General features: G+C 38.8%; 1 protein-coding gene across 2 annotated transcripts in view; it reads right to left on the minus strand.

Annotated features, from left to right (window-relative positions):
- Positions 1 to 20,419, minus strand: part of SYNE1 (spectrin repeat containing nuclear envelope protein 1) — a 495,298-nt gene that overhangs the window by 61,856 nt on the left and 413,023 nt on the right. Inside the window, exons 128-129 of one of the 2 annotated variants that reach the window (XM_069598737.1) lie at positions 15,309 to 15,467; positions 12,189 to 12,355 (exon numbers count right to left, since the gene is read on the minus strand). In XM_069598737.1, the coding sequence (XP_069454838.1) occupies positions 12,189 to 12,355; positions 15,309 to 15,467 (326 nt within the window). Of the gene's footprint in view, positions 1 to 340; positions 581 to 12,188; positions 12,356 to 15,308; positions 15,468 to 20,419 lie in introns of those variants that run through there. The other variant, XM_069598738.1, reaches the window with a different exon arrangement.

The raw sequence follows: 20,419 nt of genomic DNA on the forward strand, positions 1-20,419 counted from the left end.
AGGATCTTTCCACTGGACCTTGTTTCTGAATCCCTTTCCTGTGTCTCAGACTCTCTACTGTAACCATACCCCTCATGTGACGATTCTAATCCAGAGACAACTGGATACCGAGCCATGACAAAGCCCATTAACCTTTCCATCTAGCTTCACAGGCCAGCAGAGGGACAAGAAAAACCAACAAATAACTCTTAGGAGTGCATGGCCAACAACCTCCTAACACCAGTTAGCCCCACTTCACACCGGCAAAAACAATTACAGACTAAAACGCCAGCATCCATCCTATCACCCCTACGTAACAAGAAAATTATGCCCAAGGGAAGAAACTCAAGGAGGTGCCTGCCTTGCGACATTGCAGTTACAGTCCGGGAGGTCTGCATCCGCACAGCCATCGTCTGCCATCCTCGGGCCACAAGAATCTTCCGCCACCACCATGAAGTATCCACTTGCAAAAGTTAGGTTTGCAGAGCAAAAGGCTGAATCTTGCGTGGGGATGAAAGGTTCCCTGGTCTGTGTATGGAAGTATGAAAATGCTCCCTCCAGACAAATGTTGGTAAGTCTCTGCCTGATAATATGACACTGAGCAGTGAGTGACAAGTGGTCATGCTTCTAAATAAAACCTACATTCATTAACATGTGCCAGGCTTGATCTCCTGGAATGTAGGCCACGAGGGTAAGAAGGGGAAAGGCTCAGGGTAATCTGGAAGGAGGGGGAGGCTCCAGGTCTAAAGAAAGAAGGGAGCAGAAATAAGACTGGCTACAGACACATCGCCATTCTGGAAGGACCTTCCCCCTTTTCTAGCAGGCAGTCTGTTAAGTTGGAAAAGATATTTGAAAAGACAAATTACCCAAACACAAACAAGCAAAACCGCAAACTGTAATAGCAAAAAGGAGCAACTTCTATTTTTCTTCAGTTTGCTTGCCAGCTAAGTGATGTAAGTAGGAGTCTAAGGGGTTGTTTGGGAAGATGGGATGGGCTAGAAATTCTGCTCAAAAGTGATTGGTCTTCACCTTGACAAATTACTCATCCTCTCAGTACTTCAATTATATGGTGTAAAAGGTTATCAGGAGGATTAAATGAGGTGGTACCTGTAAACCACTTAGCACCTCCCTGACTGTAACTGCAATGTTGAAAGGCAGGCACCTCCTTGACTTTCTTCCTTTGGGCATAACTTTCTTGTTACTGGGGGTGATAGGATGGATGCTGGCGTTTTAATCCATAATTGTTTTTGCCAGTGTGAAGTGGGGCTGACTGGTGCTAGGAGGTTGTTGGCCATGGACTCCTAAGAGTTATTCTTAGCACAATATATTTATTCCAATGAACTAAATATAAGGCAAAGCTTTATAGACAATTTGAGCAGGAAAAGAAATGAAGAAATACCATTCTCCACTTTACCTCAACCTTTGTCCTTTTAAAACTAATGATATAAAGTGACAAAAATAACATGTTCATTTTAAGGTAATTAAAAAAAATGTTCATTCGCTTTGTGGAATTTCAGTTAACTTGAGAGGGGGGATGGAATTGCAAGAATTTCTAAATTTTCTGCACTGATTCTATATAAACTTCATAATTTAAGCTTTTAAAGAAAATAAGCTCCCAAGTGATTCATTACTGGTAATTAAAAAAAGAAATGTGACCAATGCTGTCTGCTTTAAATCCTTTGAGGATTTTAAAATACATATACACAAATGACTTATGAATAAATAAATAGGCAATAAACATTTGCTAAGCTTTTTTTAAGGCCAATATGATGTTTTAACTAAAATAAAACAAAGCACTTGGTTCTAGTTATATGAGTTGATTGCTTTTAAAATAATAATACATTTTCTCTATAAAAGAAACAAACCTGAATTTTTACATTAAAAAAAATCCAGAAAACTTAAGTTAAAAATAAAATTATTTTTAAAATGCTATTAAAGATATAATATTTTTATTCTTTATAAAACAATCACTTCACTGATATATTATTTTCATCAAGATGGAAAATATTGGTTGCAATTCCATAATAGAAGGTAAATTTGTTTTTTCTTGATTACTACCAACATTAAAAAAAACTGAGACCTTTAAAATTTCTTATTGTCATTATTTCCTTAGAAAATTCCCTTTTACTATATTTGCATTTTTCCATGGGTTACTTTTTTTTTCCATGTTCACTATTCTTAGCACAATATATTTATTCCAATGAACTAAATATAAGGCAAGGCTTTACAGACATGTTTATCATAGTAGCAAAAAATGACAATAATATAAAGTTTCATCGGTAGGGAAAATACTAGATAAGTCACATTATATAAAACTATGGAATGATCTAAAAGAATAAGATTGGCACATATAGTATATGAGAGTATACATGATCCTTTCCCCTGTGTTGTCTCACTGGAGAAGTGGCAGTTATTTTAATGAACATTTTGAAAATGAGGAATCCGAGACTCAGAGAGGTTATACAGTAAGCTCTAGGTCACACAGCCAGAGCAAGGTGAACTAAAGCTAGGATGGTGTCACTTCTGAGCTTGCTGCATCAAAGCATTTCCGATTCTGGCTTGACTTTTCTGAATGGATCACCATGAGGCAATACCAGCTACAAATTCCAAGAATTACTTTTTCTTTTTCTTCTAGTTTGGGCAGAGCTCCCACTGGACTGAAATTCCTACTGGGGGCAGCTGATTCAACTTTGCAAAGCCCTCCTTATTCTCCATGAGCCTCTAAACTCCCTCTAGGATGAGAGCTGACATTTATTGATTGAGCTGCTTCACTGTGCTAAGTGGTTTACAGGTACCACCTCATTTAATCCTCCTGATAACCTTTTACACCATATAATTGAAGTACTGAGAGGATGAGTAATTCATCAAATATCACAGTGCAGGTGAAGCAGAAACATTTTATAATTCAAGCAAGTGAAGCCCCAGGCCCAGGCTCTGCTGTATTACTATCTGCATGTAGGGTGCTTTTCACATGCTGTGTCTCAGGCTGAGAAGCTCAACAAAACACTGGAGGGACTACTACCTGCAAAGAACTACATTAGGTTCTGGGGTTACTGTGGCCATCAAGCTTGATACACTGAACATTTCAACAGAGGAAAGAAACTTTCAGTAATCTTCAAAATGGGATATTGATTATAAACAAGGGAACTGCTACCGACCGTGTACAGAAAGCCTAGATAAGAAGTAAAGTAAAGTAAGTAAAGTCGCTCAGTCATGTCCGACTCTTTGCGACCCCATGGACACCAGGCTCCTCCGTCCATGGGATTTTCTAGGCAAGAGTACTGGAGTGGGTTGCCTTCTCCTTCTCCAGGGAACTTCCCAACCCAGGGATCGAACCTAGGTCTACCCGCATTGTAGACAGACACTTTAGCTTTACCGTCTGAGCTACCAGATAAGAAGGGTGTGATCTAATCTGGAGAAAAGGAAGAACATGAAGAAGAATTAGGAGCTGGCTGGTCCAGACAGAGAGAGAGAGGGCAGGAAGATGAAACAGAAGAAGGGAGGCTCTCAGGTGAAGAGCCCTGAATCCTTGCTTTATCACTCTTATGTTTGGGGAATCCTTTTCTTTTTCATCTTTATATCCCCAGAGGTGTCTGGAAACTATGCCCGACTACCTGCTTTGGTAATAAGATGTTATTGGAATCTATTATGTTTCTCTACACACTGCCTAAGGCTGCTTTTGGGATTTTTCGGCAGAGGGCTTTGTCAGAGGCTGTTCTGCCCACAAAGCCTTGAATATTAGTCATATAGTAATCCAGTCCTGAGAGAGTTTGCAGCTTCTGCCATGTGGCAATATGCAGAGGAAGTATTAATAGTTAATACACTTTTGTATACAGGAGGCATTCCATAGTTTTTAAAAATTGTATTTGTTTTTCCTGTTTTTGAGATCCATGAATTATGGTAAAGTGGACATGATCAAGCAGGAGATGGCAAGAGTGAACATCGACATCTTAGGAATCAGTGAACTAAAATGGATGGGAATAGGCGAATTTAATTCAGATGACCATTATATCCATTACTATGGGCAAGGTGCTGCTGCTGCTAAGTCGCTTCAGTTGTGTCCAACTCTGTGTGACCCATGCTGCTGCTGCTAAGTCGCTTCAGTCGTGTCAGACACTGTGAGACCCCATAGATAGCAGCCCATCAGGCTCCCCCACCCCTGGGATTCTCCAGGCAAGAACACTGGAGTGGGTTGCCATTTCCTTCTCCAATGCAGGAAAGTGAAAAGTGAAAGTGAAGTTGCTCAGTCGTGTCCAACTTGTCGCGACCCCATGGACTGCTACCAGGCTCTTCTGTCCATGGGATTTTCTAGGCAAGAGTACTGGACTGGGGTGCCATTGCCTTCTCCACTATGGGCAAGAATCCCCTAGAAAAAATGAAGTAGCTCTCATAGTTAACAAAAGAGTCCAAAATTCAGTGCTTGGGTGCAGTCTCAAAAACAACAGAATGATTTCGGTTTGGTTCCAAGGCAAATCATTCATTATCATAAGCAATCCAAGTCTGTGCCCCAAACACAAACACTGAAGAAGCTTAAGTTGACTGGTTCTATAAACACCTACAAGATCTTCTAGAATGACACCCAAAACAATGTCGTTTTCATCACAGGGGATTGGAATGCAAAAGTAGGAAGTCAAAGATACCTGGAGTAACGGCAAGTTTGGTCTTGGAGTACAAAACGAAGCAGGGCAAAGGCTAACAGAGTTTTGTCCAGAGAACACATTGGTCATAGCAAACATCCTCTTCCAACAATACAAGAGAAGTCTCTACACATGGACATCACCAGATCGTCAATACCAAAATGAGACTGACTATATTCTTTGCACTTAAAGATGGAGAAATTCTATACAGTCAGCAAGAACAAGACCCGGAGCTGACTGTGGCTCAGCTCCTTATTGTAAAATTCAGGCTTAAGTTGAAAAAAGTAGGAAAAACCACTATGTGATTCAGGTATGACCTAAATCAAATTCCTTATGATTATACAGTGGAGGCAACAAATAGATTCAAGGGATGAGATCTGATAGAAAGAGTGCCTGAAGAACTATGGACAGAGGTTCGTGACATTGTAAAGGAGGTGACCAAAATGATCCCAAAGAAAAAGAAATGGAAAGCAGAGTGGAGGCCTTACAAATAACTGAAAAAGAAGAGAAGCGAAAGGCAAGGGAGAAAGGGAAAGATACACCCAACTGAATGCAGAGTTCTAGAGAACAGCAAGGAGAGATAAGAAGGTCTTCTTAAATGAACAGTGCAAAGAAGTAGAGGAAAACAATAGAAAAGGAAACTGACGATCTCTTCTAGAAAATTGGAGATATCAAGGGAACATTTCATGCAAGGATGGGCACAATAAAGGACAGAAACAGTATGGACCTAACAAAAGCAAAAGAGCTTAAGAAGAGGTGTAAGAATACACAGAAGAAATTTACAAAAAAGATCTTAATGACCCAGATAACCATGAAGGTGTGGTCATTCACCTAGAGCCAGACAACCTGGAGTCTGAAGTCAAGTGGGCCTTAGGAAGCATCACTACAAACAAAGCTAGTGGAGGTGATGGAATTCCAGCTGAGCTATTTAAAACTTCTAAAATAGAATGCTATAAAAGTGCTGCATTCGATATGCAAGAAAATTTGGAAAACTCAGCAATGAGTGGCCACAGGACTGGAAAAGGTCAGTTTGCATTCTAATCTCAAAGAATGGCAGTGCCAAAGAATATTCTAACTACCAAACAATTGTGCTCATTTCATACGCTAGTAAGGTTATGCTCAAAATCCTTCAAGCTGGGCTTTAGCACTATGTGAACTGAGAACTTGCAGATGTACAAGCTGGATTTAGAAAAGGCAGAGATCAAATTGCCAACATATGCTGGATCATAGAGAAATCAGGGGAATTCCAGAAAAACATTTACTTCTGCTTCATCAACTACATTAAAGCCTTTAATGGTGTGGATCACAACAAACTGTGGAAAATTCTTAAAGAGATGGGAATACCAGACCACCTCACCTGTCTCCTGAGAAATCTGTAGGCAGGTCAAGAAGCAACAGTTAAAACTGAACATGGGACAATGGACTGGTTCAAAATTGGGAAAGGAGTACGACAAGGCTGTATATTGTTGTCCTGCTTATTTAACTTATGTGCAGAGTACATCATGTGAAATGCTAGGCTGGATGAATCACAAAATGGAATTAAGATTGCCAGGAGAAATATCAACAACCTCAGCTATGCAGATGATACCACTCTAGTGGCAGAAAGTGAAGAGGAACTCAAGAGACTCTTGTTGAGGGTCAATGAGGAAGTGAAAAAGATGGCTTAAAACTCATCATTCAAAGAACTAAGATCATGGCACCTTGTTTCATCACTTCATGGCAAATAGAAAGGGAAAAGATGGAGCTACTGAGAGATTTTATTTTCTTGGGCTCTAAAATCACTGCAGGTGGAAACTACAGGCATGAAATTAAAAGACACTTGCTCCTTGGAAGGAAAGCTATGACAAACCTAGATATCCTATTAAAAAGCAGAGACATTATTTCGCCAACAAAGGTCCATATAGTCAGATCAGAGCTATGATTTTTTTCAGTAGTGATGTACATATGTGAGAGTTGGGCAGTAAAGAAGGCTGAGTGCTGAAGAATTTACTGCTTAGGAACTGTGGTGCTGGAGAAGACTCTTGAGAGTCCCTTGGACAGCAAGGAAATCAAACCAATCAATCCTAAATGAAATCAACCCTGAAGATTCACTGGGAGGACTGCTGGTGAAGCTCCAATCCTTTGGCTACTTGATTCGAAGAGATGACTCATTGGGAAAGACCTTGATGTTGGGAAAGATTGATGGCAAAAGGAGAAGCGAGCAACAGAGGATGAGATGGTTGGATGGCATTACCGACTCAACGGATGTGAATTTGAACAAACTCGGAGATAGTGAAGGACTATCGGGTGTGTTGCAGTTCATGGGGTCACAAAGAGTTGGACACAACTTAGTGACTGAGCAACAACAATGATGAAAGGTGCAGAGTTCTGTGAACATACTAAAATTCACTGAATTGAATACTGTTGATAGATAAGTTGTACGGTATGTGAATTATATCTCAATAAAGCTATTATTAAAATAATAACTTTACTGGATTCCCTGGTAACTCGGATGGTAAAGAATCCGCCTGCAATGCAGGAGACCTGGGTTTGATCCCTAGGTTGGAAAGATCTCCTGAAGTAGGAAATGGCAAGCCACTCCAGTATTCTTGCCTGAGAAATCCCATGGACAGAGGAGCCTGGAGGGCAAATGTCCATAGGATCTCAAAGAGTTGGGGGACTAACAATTTCATTATTGAAGTAACACATAACTAATGTGTGCTTTGTTTTGGTAACGAGTATTTTAGGTTTGGTGAGGAGAGAAGAATATTTTTCTATCGGTGAGTCCAGTTAACTAAAGAAAAGGAAAGTCATCACAACAGAGGAAACAACTTGAATCTGACCTTCCTAGATACCAAGATGGGAAATGTGGAATAAAGCATTCTCTATTTATTAGAAGCTCTGAACAACTAAGGCTACAGGACATTTTCTGTCAGTCCAGGCTCTGGCAAATTGCCATTTGGGTTTTTGCATAGGGTTCAGAAATGAGAGCTAGAATCCTTGAAGACAGTATTACAGAAATTATCAGTTACACTGATGACTGTTAATTACATCGACTCTTAATTAAAGGCGAAAGCTCAGAAATGCTTTCGTCTAGGCTAGCACTGACCAACAGAGCTTTCTGGGATGATGAAAATGTTCTGTGTCTGCAGGATCCAATAAGGTGGCCACTCTCCTCGTGTGGTTTCTGAGCACTGGAAACGTGCCTTGTGCAACTGACCATAATTAAAATTAAATTCTAAATGAATTGTGTTCCATTTCAGCTCATTTAAATAGCCATTAAATAGCATGTAGCCAGTCACTGTTACGTTGGACTGAGTAGGACTAGAAAGCATACTGGAACCTTATCCATTGAGCCCTAAAAATAACTGCAAATTTTTTTGTTATCTTAAAAAGCTGACAATGCTTGGTGACAGTTTAAAAATTCAATGCAAAACACATCTACTGTGCACTTAGAATGGTTTAAACTAGCTAATTAACTAGTAATAGGAAGCTGACTCAAAGGTATGCATTCTATTCGTACATAACAGGTTATTATCTGTGAATCTTCTTTCTTTTTCCCCCCCATTTTCTGTTAGCTGGAAAGCTGTTCACCTGAAAATATGATCATCTTCAATAACAACTTCTCTATTCCCCCAAAAGCACCAAAACAACATAAAAATATCAAAAGACAAGTTATGTTCTGGTTTAATGAATCAATGTTAAAAAATTTTTTTAGAAGAGGGAGGCGGATGGAATGAGACTGAATCATAGAAACTTGTATTTCAACCGGCAGGTCACAGCTGAAGACGGGTGTGGGAGACGGGCATCTAGCCTGTGCACTAGCAAAATGCCAGCAAACCAAACAATGGAAAGAAAGCAAATGTGATGGCTGGGAGCCATTTAGGAGACACTCCAAGAACTATGAATTCAGCGTGGCCTTAAACCTCAGGACAAACCAACAGTCAGTATGTCATACCGTCCATGTTGGAAAGAGACAATTAGAAATGCACAATATGTATTACATCTGTGTATCAGTCATGTCCGACTCTTAGTGACCCCATGGACTGTAGCCCACCAGGCTCCTCTGTCCATGAGGTTCTCCAGGCAAGAATACTGGAGTGGCTTGCCATTTCCTAACCTAGGGGATCTTCCCAACCCAGGGATTGAACTCATGTCTCTTGAGTCTCCTGCATCACAGGCAGATACTTTACTGGGCCACCTAGGAAGCCTGTATACCCTGTATTCAATTGATTCAAATTTACTGATATGTCTTTGGAGGAATAAACTAAGTAATATCTAAAAAAATTCTTGATTAAATAAACTATACAGAGGACTTCCTAAGTAGTCCAGTGGTTAAGACTCTTCCCTTCTAATGCAGGGGTGAAGGTTCAGTTCCTGGTAGGGGAACTAAGATCCCACAGGCCATGTCATGTGGCCAAAAATACCCCCCAAAAACAAAAATGAACAGATAAAAACTAGACAGAAAAGTTATAAATAAGCATGACTTTGAGGAGTAAACACCTAGTTCATTTTATATAATGTTGTCCAACAGCTGGGCATACACTGAACTAATTGCTTGTGATTAAATTTTATTAAATTAAAAAAATTTTGATTTCATGCAGCCCCATATTCCACAGCATTGAAGCACTAAAAATTGGAAAAGAATATTAGCTACTTTAACATGGCATTGCAAATTACCATGGATCACATGGCAATGCAAATCAATCTTTGAGTCATAATCCGACCAAAAAAAATCCAGGGATGTTTACCAAGTAGGTGGCTTCCCAAAGAAGGGTATTTTTTAGCACAAAGGCTTCAGATCCTCCCTCTGAAATAAGGTTTGGTTATCAGTGCCTGAGAGTGAGGCTAAACACGGTATTGAGGTTCTAAAACCTACATATGCCTAAATACTTCAAGTAGTTTAAGCTGAACCGTTAAGTTTCCATCTCTTTCTATACTTTTATCAGGGCATTTAGTGAGTCATTTTACTTGAATTCTTTGCATGTCTATATGCCCACTTGAAGAAAAGGGCCTCTGTCTTTGTATCCCCGAAATCTCTCACAGTCATTATCAGTCCTTTACAAACAGAACCGGAAAGTTCGGTTATAGAAATAAATTGTCATTGTTCAGCCACTAAATCAGTCTGACTCTTGAGACCCCATGGACTGTAGCCTGCCAAGCTCCTCTGTCTATGGGATTTCCCAGGCAACAATACTGGGGTGGGTTGTCATTTCTTCTTCAAGGGATCTTCCTGACCCAGGGATCGAACTCACGTCTCCTCCATTGGCAGGTGGGTTCTTTATCACTAAGGCACCAGGAAGTCCTGTAGAAATAAATAACAACCTAATTTCCTTTTAATCGCATTTCTTAGAACAGGGACAAAGAAGTCACAAACTTGGCAGGCAGAACTGTGCAGGGCATGGGCTGTAGAGTCAAAGAATGCAGACTCTGCCACTCAGTATGTGCATGACCAGGAGCAAGCCTGAGCCTCAGTATTCCACACCTGGAAAATGGGTATAACAATAATACCCATCTCAAAGGATGTTGTAAACACATAAGAAGATGCACATGAAGCCTATAGTGTGGTCACTGGGACAAGCTAAAGGTTCAGTGTTAGCTACTAGAGTCCTGCTGTCTAACATTTTAAAACCTGGGTAACACTTGTTCCCTTTTTATTATATTCTTACCAAAATTATAGCCTCATCTGCTTCATAAATTAGACCCTTTTTGATAACTCCCTTATAGAAAAAACCTAAACTAAATGTTTTCAAAATCAACATATGGAATTGTCATGCCCATATGCAGTTTTTAGGGGCACACAGTATTCAAAAGGCACTACTTCACATCTACCTTCATTGTTAGGGGAAATAATCCAGATTTTTTATAAAGTGTATTGTGGGATGGCTCCAAAACAACTGTGAATCAGAAGCATTTGTGACATTCTAACTCTCCTAACTTCTATAAAGAAGACTGTCCATTCAAATATTCATCCATACATTCATGCAAATATTTACTGAGTCCAAACTGTGTTCAGGCACTGCTTTTGGTGCTAGTGATAGCCGGTGAACAGAACGGACAAAGACGCCTGCCCTCATGGAGGCTATAGGCCCACAGGAAGCAAAGTTCACTTCAAATAAAGCATCTATCCAGCTTTTGCCTTTAAAAATAACCCTTATGTCAGATAACAGAATAGTTCATTCAAGCATATCAGACTTATATACTGCTAGTAAAGTTTCTCAGATATTATTTTTTCTTTTTGACTTTTATATTTCTCTCACTCTGCCTTCTGAAATGGAGCAGAACCCTATGGTCCTTGCACCCCCCCACCTCCCACCCATGTCCTCTGCCTGCCTTTTGTCTTTGGAAAACCTTAGTCAAAGAATAAGTTTAATCAGAGAAGTAAGAACTGTGGAAACAAAGGAAAATAGAGAAGACTAAATAATAATAATGTGGTCATTAAGCATAGTCAAGGACCTTTAGTCCTTTCTCAAGGGCTATAGATAATATTCTGAGCCATATCCTGTGAGCTGTCTTATAGATACCACAACACCAGGTGGAGAAGTTACCTACATGGTGATCAGACTGTACCCAGAACATGAGTTGTCACAATTCTGAGAACTGGCCACAAAGAAATGGGAACAAATGGACCTTGGCACTGAAGATTAACTGCACCTAAACTAAAACAATCAAAATGACACTGGTCAGACCACCGATGACCAATCTGAAGATGACTGTCGGAGCTGAATGTGCTGTTTCTGCATGTAGCCCCCTCCTTCTGTCTATAAAAGCTCTTGCCCCCTGGTTGCTCTGTGTGTGTGTGTGTGTGTGTGTGTGTGTGTGGTGGTGGTGCGGGGGGAGTTGGCCTTTAGACAGATGTCCACCCCACCTCCCCAAGTTGGTGGCATCTGAAATAAAGCAAACTTTCCTTTTCACCAACCTGGCCTGTTTATTGCCTTTTGAGCAGTGAGCAGCTGTACCCCACCTTGCCCTTTCAGTAACAATTCCACAACAAAAATTGATGTAATATTCCTCTCAGACAAGAAGCAGATGCTTACAGATATCACTAAAGCTAAGTACAAAATACAGTAATGCAGCAGGTTATTTTTACATCTAAGCAAAGTGACAATAATTAGCTTCATTCCCACATCTTACTAATAAGAAATATAGTAGGAATATAATTTTATATATTTTATAAATATATATAATATATAAATATACACTGTATGTATAATATAATATAATATATATGTATATATATTTTTTGTCATTTCAGACAAACACACCCTCCACAGATACTTGTCAGTGGTTTCACTTTCTTTCTTATAGGAAGTTGAGTACTATGAAGCCTCAGAATAAAGACTTTTCCCTCGGGAACGGATTTTGGTTGGATATGACTTTCTCTCTTTTAGTTAAATGAAAACACCACTGAATTTGTGAAGCAAGAACGGGAATTTTAGAGTTAATGAAAGTGACATTTATGAGACAAACATGAACTAAAGCAGTGGGATGAGGAACGCAGAGATTTATCAGATGACTTGCAGCTGAAATGGAAGGTGGCCTGAAGGCGCTGAGATTCTGCACATGTGTCCTGTTGACAGGGGTTCTTTTTACCTGGCTGCCATGAGGTCCAGCAGGTGCTGCCACCGGTCATTGATCTTGCCAAGTTTGTACTCAATCTCAGACGCTTTGCTTTCGTGGCTGGCTCGGGCCAGCCGTTCTCCCATTTGCTGGAGCTGTATTTTGTTCTCTTGGGCAACTGCAATTTCCTCTTGATAATCCTGAGTAATAAATAGCAATCACAGAGGTCAGAAAGCATGCTCTTGATGTAGTCAGCCTAGCTCTACTAGAAACAGGGTAATTACAGTTTTCTACAGCTTGGAAATAGTTTGGGCATCGGGAACGCTATGTGAATATGAGTCCTAGTACACAGGAAGTAATGGTACCTGCTATTTTCAGTATTTAGGCAAAGTCCAGATTTTCAGTACATAGGCAAAGTGCAGATTGAATTTTCATATAGATGTTTTTAAAGGGAATAGATGTTCTTAAAGGGGGGGCTTCTTTTTACTTAAAATAGGCATTTAAAAAATGTAAGTATATACATAGAAGCAAAAGACAAAACTTGAAGAATTTCAATGCTGGGAAGTTATACCTTATTGCTGTAATCACCAACCACGTTATATTTAGAATCAATCCTCCTACAAGTTAACTGCCAAGAGGCTTATAAGATGTGTCTGCATGTATGTATATCTATATATATGTGTGTGTGTGTGCCTGTGTGAGTGAATGTCGACTGTTACTTGTGTAGAATGTTTTAAAAGATTACTTTCATTTTAAGGAGCTATCCTCTATACGGTGTAAAATACTGATTTTATAACCCATAAATCATTGACATAAGTCTTCTCATAGAGGATCAGTGGGCCTCAAATCTCCCTCATTTACCCAGTTTCTATAGGAGCTCCTCCGAAAGACTGTTTTAGGTAAGCAGGACAGGCTCTCAATACGGTCTATAGTAAGGTCACTGAGATAGACCACTGAACAGTATGATTTAAGGGATGATAAAGGCCATCTCCTCTTGACCCCTATCTGTGCCCCTCTTCCCTCCCCCCAGCCTCTGGACCAATGGTCCTCTTAGTTTCTTGTCATAGTGACAGCATCCAAAATTTAGAATCAACTTTTTCATTTTTGGTTTAAGCTTCTGTTAGGCAGGCAGCAAATATTTTCTCATGAAAATAATATACAAACACAGGTATTATAAGGCTATGGGTATTTCAACCTTCTATTGCTCTAAAATTACCTTGGGAACAGAGTTACCTTTTCAAGTCAGTAAAATGGGCCCCCAAAGAATGGGAGGAGCCAGTGAAATTTCATTCAATTCAGGGTTGAATGCTGTCCTCAGGCTCAGTACCCCACCCACTCACCTTTCTATGTTACTTCAACCCGGTGGGAGTCAAAGACCAATGAAATGAATGCTTATTAATAGTTACAATATGCCATTACAAATTTGAGATCATTTTACTGAGAAACGTTTAATGTCAATGGAATCACTCTAACCCTAGAAGAGCACTTATAGTAAAATAATCTGCCTACGTTGTCTTTTAAAGCAAAATGCTGAGTGTTAATGCCAGTAGGTACCCATATCATAGTTACAGTCTGTTTATTAATTTCTTTATCCTAAGTTGAAAAAATTACCAAGACTATTATTTTTCTTTACAAAAGAGACACCACATAGTGCAAGCTCATGAAGATTTTTTTAGAGTCCATAACTTATTATATATGTATACAAAATGGTATAGTTGATATTTTAAATGTTACTAAAGAGTATAACAAAATTATCTGTGTGTCAAGGTACAGTTTTTCTAAATTTTAAATTATGATTGCATTTTGCTCAAGAGACAGTTTTTTCCATACCCCCAAAACATGGATCTTAAATTTCATGATAAAATTAATTGGAGTATAAATACACTTGGTCAAAATTTATTCTATAGCAAATTTCACTATAAGACCTATTACATTAGTCATGTCTAATAGAACATTCTCTGACACCCATAAGCCAGCAAAGGGTAGAACTGTTACAGATGCTTAAATGAAATATGTATTGTCTCAGACCACATTTTAAAGCTTTACAATATTAAATACATTGGGTTAATCAAAAAGTTCATTTGGGTTTTTCCATAAGATGTTCTATTGAAATGCTGATGCTTAGAACTTACACTTTTAAGTGTAAACCTATAAAGTTATTGATATCACATCTTGGCTTTGGAGTTTTTGTTTTTCTGTATATGTGCCTGTGCACACCCATAGAGAAAAAAAAATACAATTCCCAAAGCCAACATATAAATAACTTCATAGACAAAGAGAATTTTTCCTAATACTTATTTATATATTTTTTCAGAATGAGTGAAGCTATTGTTTATTTATTCAATAAATAATGGCTGAGTACTTCCGAGAAGTCAGGAGCTACACCAGTGAACAAAACTGACGAAGTTCCTGTTCCCATAAAGCTCACAGTCCAGTGGGGCTTCCAGTGTAGACAGATAGCAAACAAATAAATCAGGAACATGCCCGGTATCTCAGGTGGCAATAAGTGCTTAAGAGAAATATAAAATTTAAATGATTAATTGTTCAAATGCAGTGTGGAAACACCACTGGAACCATCAAAAACATTTTAAAATGCTATTAAATCTCACCAATCCTATATAGACATGAAAAACATTCTTGATACATTTGAACATAAAAAAAATACTCTCATCATCATATATAACTTGAAATTAAGATGAAGCTAAAATTCCCAGAAAAGTTCTCATTCCTGTAACTGTCTATAAATCATGTTTTATAGAGAAAATGTCAGTTTAATGGGTCCTAGGAATTTTTTCTTTTCGTTCCTCTCTAGTGATTTTTACCTCTTTAAAAACAAACAATAAATCAATTATACTCTGATTAAAAACAAAGAAAACGAATACACATAAATAATTCCTACTGAACAGGCAGACAGAATCCAAAAACTGAATGTTATCTATCAGCAGACAATCTATTTCATCACAAATTGAAAATATTCTATATAATTTATATGCCAAGGAAGCCTTTCCAGGCACATTAATTTTATATCAAAAAGATGAAGTGTTTGTAACAGAGCGCTCCTTTGTCAGGAAAGTAACTAAGAGTAAGGCCATCTTCTGTACCAATGCCTAAACACTACAGAGAGTGAAACATATGTAGCCACACATCTGTTACCTTCCTGAGCTTCTCAATCATTTCTTCAATGAGAATGTCTCCATTCTGAGAAACCTTGCTTTCCATCTGAGTCAGCCATTCGCAAAGCTCCTTGTTCTTTTCACTGAAGACGGCCCACTCATTCAACCTCTCACTTACTTGCTGTCGCCTTAAGGAGAGCTGAAAAGTTCAAAATGGGAGAAAATGCAACAGGATAATCAGAGTGGAACTCATAGCCTGAGGGAAGACGCAAACGAAGTTTGTTGGGTGGACTAAGACAAGCAGTGGTTGTGAATCTCTTTAGGCCACTGTTCCCAGAGGCTCAGTCCCAGGACACTGCTCTAGCCTAGTGAGTTCCACAACCAGGATTTGCTATTAAGTAAGAGTGGGAGACACTGAATCCTCTACTTCCCTCCCAAGAGCCACATGCCTGTTCTCTTATAAAAGGTTCTGAACAATCCAGCTTCTCACTATAGTTGGTTCTGTAGCTATGATACGGGATCACTGAATGTACTTTAACTAAAAATATATATATAAACAAGAAACAAGAAAAGAATAAGAAAAGGGGGAAGGGAATGGGCAGGAAAAAAAGAAAAGACAAAAGAAGGAAGGAAAAGGGAAAAGAAAGAAAAATAGGGAAGAAGGGAAGGAAGGAGAGAAGGAAGAATGAGTTGAGCGTTAGGTGTCTGAAGAGGGTGGACCAAGGGACACAGTGGGAGAGCTCGGTTCCTGATCAGCTCTATCCTGACCACTTTACTTTGAGCAAATTCTTTTATATCCCTGTTGGTTTTCTTTTTTATTTACGTATCCTTGTTTCTTTTTCATATAACAGCCTTACTGAGATGTAATTCCACACCATTCAATTTGTTCTTTTATAAAGTGTACAACTCAGTGGTTTTTTCATTTATTAACAGTTTTACAAACTACCAGCACAATGAATGTTGTAAGATTTTCATCAATACAACTCCCGGCCCCTGCCCCATCCTGTACCCATCAGAACTCACTCCCTTGCCTACCCCAGCATCTTCCTCCCAAACTTAATCTACTTCCTAATAAATTTGGAAAACTCAGCAGTTGGCCACAGGACTGGAAAAGGTCAGTTTTTATTCCAATCACAAAGAAAAGCAATGCCAAAGAATGCTCAAACTACCGCACAATTGCACTCATCTCACGTGCTAGTAATGTCATGCTCAAAATTCTCCAAGCCAGGCTTCAGCAATATGTGAACCGTGAACTTGCACATGTTCCAGCTGGTTTTAGAAAAGGCAGAGGAACCAGAGATCAAATTGCCAACATCCGCTGGATCATGGAAAAAGCAAGAGTTCCAGAAAAACATCTATTTCTACTTTCTTGCCTATGCCAAAGCCTTTGACTGTGTGGATCACAATAAACTGTGGAAAATTCTGAAAGAGATGGGAATACCAGACCACCTGACCTGCCTCTTGAGAAACCTGTATGCAGGTCAGGAAGCAACAGTTAGAACTGGACATGGAACAACAGACTGGTTCCAAATAGGAAAAGGAGTATGTCAAGGCTGTATATTGTCACCCTGCTTATTTAACTTATATGCAGAGTTTATCATGAGAAATGATGGGCTGGAAGAAGCACAAGCTGGAATCAAGATTGCCAGGAGAAATATCAATCACTTCAGATATGCAGATGACACCACCCTTATGGCAGAAAGTGAAGAGGAACTAAAGAGCCTCTTGATGAAAGTGAAAGAGGAGAGTGAAAAAGTTGGCTTAAAGCCATTCAGGAAATGAAGATCATGGCATCTGGTCCCATCACTTCATGGGAAATAGATGGGGAAACAGTGGAAACAGTGTCAGACTTTATTTTGGGGGGCTCCAAAATCACTGCAGATGGTGATTGCAGCCATGAAATTAAACAACACTTATTCCTTGGAAGGAAAGTTATGACCAACCTAGACAGCATATTTAAAAGCAGAGATATTACTTTGCCAACTAAGGTCCATCTAGTCAAGGCTATGGTTTTTCCAGTAGTCATGTATGGATGTGAGAGTTGGACTATAAAGAAAGCTTAGTGCCGAAGAATTGATGCTTTTGAACTGTGGTGTTAGAGAAGGCTCTTGACAGTCCCTTGGACTGCAAGGAAATCCAACCAGTTCATCCTAAAGGAGGTCAGTCCTGGGTGTTCATTGGAAGGACTGATATTGAAACTGAAACTCCAGTGGTTTGGCCACCTGACGCAAAGAGCTGACTCATTTGAAAAGACCCTGATGCTGGGAAAGATTGAGGGCAGGAGAAGGGGACGACAGAGGATGAGATGGTTGGATGGTATCACCGACTCAATGGACATGAGTTTGGGGGGACTCTGGGAGTTGGTGATGGACAGGGAGGCCTGGCGTGCTGCAGTTCATGGGGTTGCAGAGTCAGACATGTCTGAGCTACTGAACTGAACTGAATCTCTATGCATTTTTTTATTCTGGACATTTCATATAATCAGAATCAACTGATATGTGATCTTCGAGAGTGGCTCCTTTCACTTCACATAATGGTTTTAAGATTCATCCATATTGGAACATGCATCAGTACTTCATTCCTTTTAACTGCAGAATATATTTTTTTCACGTGGGTATAGCACATATTTTGGGACTCCCTTGTGGCTCGGCTGGTAAAAAATATGCCTGGAATGCAGGAGACCTGGGTTCGATCCATGGGTTGGGAAGATCCCCTGGAGGAGGCCATGGCAACCCACTCCAGTATTCTTGCCTGGAGAGTCCCCATGGACAGAGAAGCCTGGCGGGCTACAGTCCATGGGGTCACAAGAGTTGGACACGACTGAGTGACTAAAGCACAGGACAAAGCACAATTATTTATCAATTCATCTACCAATGAACATGTGAGTTGTGTCCACTTTTGGGCTGTTATGAATAATGCTGCTATGAACATTTGAGTGCAAGTGTTTGTCTGGACATAAATTTCACTTCTTTGGGAGTGTATACCCAGAAGCAGACTTGCTGAGTTGTACAGTAACACTACAGATTGTTTTCTAAATGCCTATACTATACCATTTTACATTCCCACTCTCAATAGAGCTCCAATTTCTTCACATCCTCACCAATACCTGTCATTATCTGTCTTTTGGATTACAGTCATCCTAGTGGATATAAAGTGACATTTCACCGTGGTTTTGATTTGCATTTCCCTGAAGGCTAATGATATTGAGAATCTTTTCATATTCTTGACCATTTGTATGACTTCTTTGGAGAACTGTCTGGTCAAATTCCATGCCCATTTCTTAAATTTTTTTTTTTTAATTGCTGACTTTTTTGTTGTTGTTCTTTATACATTATAGATACAATGGATTTATTTTCTTATTTCTAGGACTAGAATGATCCTTTTGAGAATTCGAAACTTTTCTGACTTCATAATACTCTTGTCTTTGCAGCACTGGTTGAGATACTATGGAATGCTTCTAGTTGAATTAAACGGCATATTAGTAAAATACAATGTTATAAAAAAAATACAATGTTATTTGAGTGGCAAGAAGATGATCCACTTTTGCAGACATTCTGTACGGTCAAGTTGATAATGCTAGACTTCTGCCATCCATCTCACTGCATTAAACACTTACCTCTCAATTTTCCTTTTTACAATAAACATTTTATTATGAAAAACATCAGACATACAGAAAAGTTGAAGGAATCATGTGGTAAACAGCTATGACATACTCCCTAGACTAAAACTGTTAACATTTTGCTACATTTTGCTTTAATACATATATGCCATTTTTCCATATATCTATTTTACTTTTCAATGATTATTTAATGAATTTTCTTTTTCAAATGAATGTGAAAATATTTCTAAGGTGTTATACATTTCCTAGTTAGCAATTCTGTCAGGGTTGGCTCTGTTATTGATTAGGTAAGTAATATTCAAGGTTCCTTACAGCCCCAAATCTCTGTGATTCTGCCTCTTAGAAAAGGATGGGAGCTAATCACATGAAAAAGAATAAAATACCTAGGAATAAACCTTCATAAGGAAGCAAAAGATCTGTACTCTAAAAACTGTAAGATGCTGATGAAGGAAATTGAAGACTATACAAAGAGATGTAAAAAAAACACAAAAAACAAAAAAAACAAACTGTGTTCTTGGATTGGAAGAATCAATATTGTTAGAATGACCATACTATCCAAAGCAATTGACAGAATCAATGTAATCCCTATCAAATCACCAATGGCAGTTTTTACACAACTGGAACAAAAAATTTCAAAATTTGTATGGAAACACAAAAGACTGAACAGTCAAAGAAATCTTGAGAAAGAAAAACAAAGCTGGAAGAATCAGGCCTTCTGCCTTTAGACTATACTACAAAGCTACAGTAATGAAAACAGTATGGCACTGGCACAAAAGCAGGCACATAGTTCAGTGAAAGCCCAGAAATAAACCCATGCACCTATGGTCAGTTAATCTACAACAGAGGAGCCAAGAATATACAGTGGGGAAAAAAACAGTCTCTTCAATAAATGTTGATGGGAAAATTGGGTGGCTACATGGAATGAAATTAGAACATTCTCTAACACTGTCTACCAAAATCAACTCAAAATGGATTAAAGACCTGAATGTAAAACTGAATACTATAAAAACACTTGGAGGAAAACACAGGTGGAACACTTACTGACATAAATTCCAGCAATATCTTTCTCGATCCATTGCATAGAGTAACGGAAATAAAAACAAAAATAAACAAATGGAACCTAACTAAACTTAAGAGCTTTTGCACAGCAAAGGAAACCATAAACAAAATGAAAAGGCAACCTACAGAACAGAAGAAAATATTTGTAAACAATGCAACTGGCAAGAGATTAATTTCCAAAACTTACGACCAGCTCACACAGCTCAATTAAAAAAAAAAAAAAAGATGAAAGAAATTCAAGCAACAAATGAGCAGAAGATCTAAATAGACATTTCTCTATAGAAGACATACAGATGGCTGACAGGCATATGAAAAATGTTCAATATCACTAATTGTTTGAGAAAAACAATTTAAAACTGCAATGAGATATCAACTCATACTTGTCAGAATGACTATCATCAAAAAGTCTACAAATACTTAATGCTAGAGAAAGTATGGAAAAGGATCCTTCCTACACTGCTGGTGGGAATGTA

This window comes from Ovis canadensis, chromosome 8, assembly GCF_042477335.2.
Source record: "Ovis canadensis isolate MfBH-ARS-UI-01 breed Bighorn chromosome 8, ARS-UI_OviCan_v2, whole genome shotgun sequence".
Taxonomy (NCBI): Eukaryota; Metazoa; Chordata; class Mammalia; order Artiodactyla; family Bovidae; genus Ovis; species Ovis canadensis.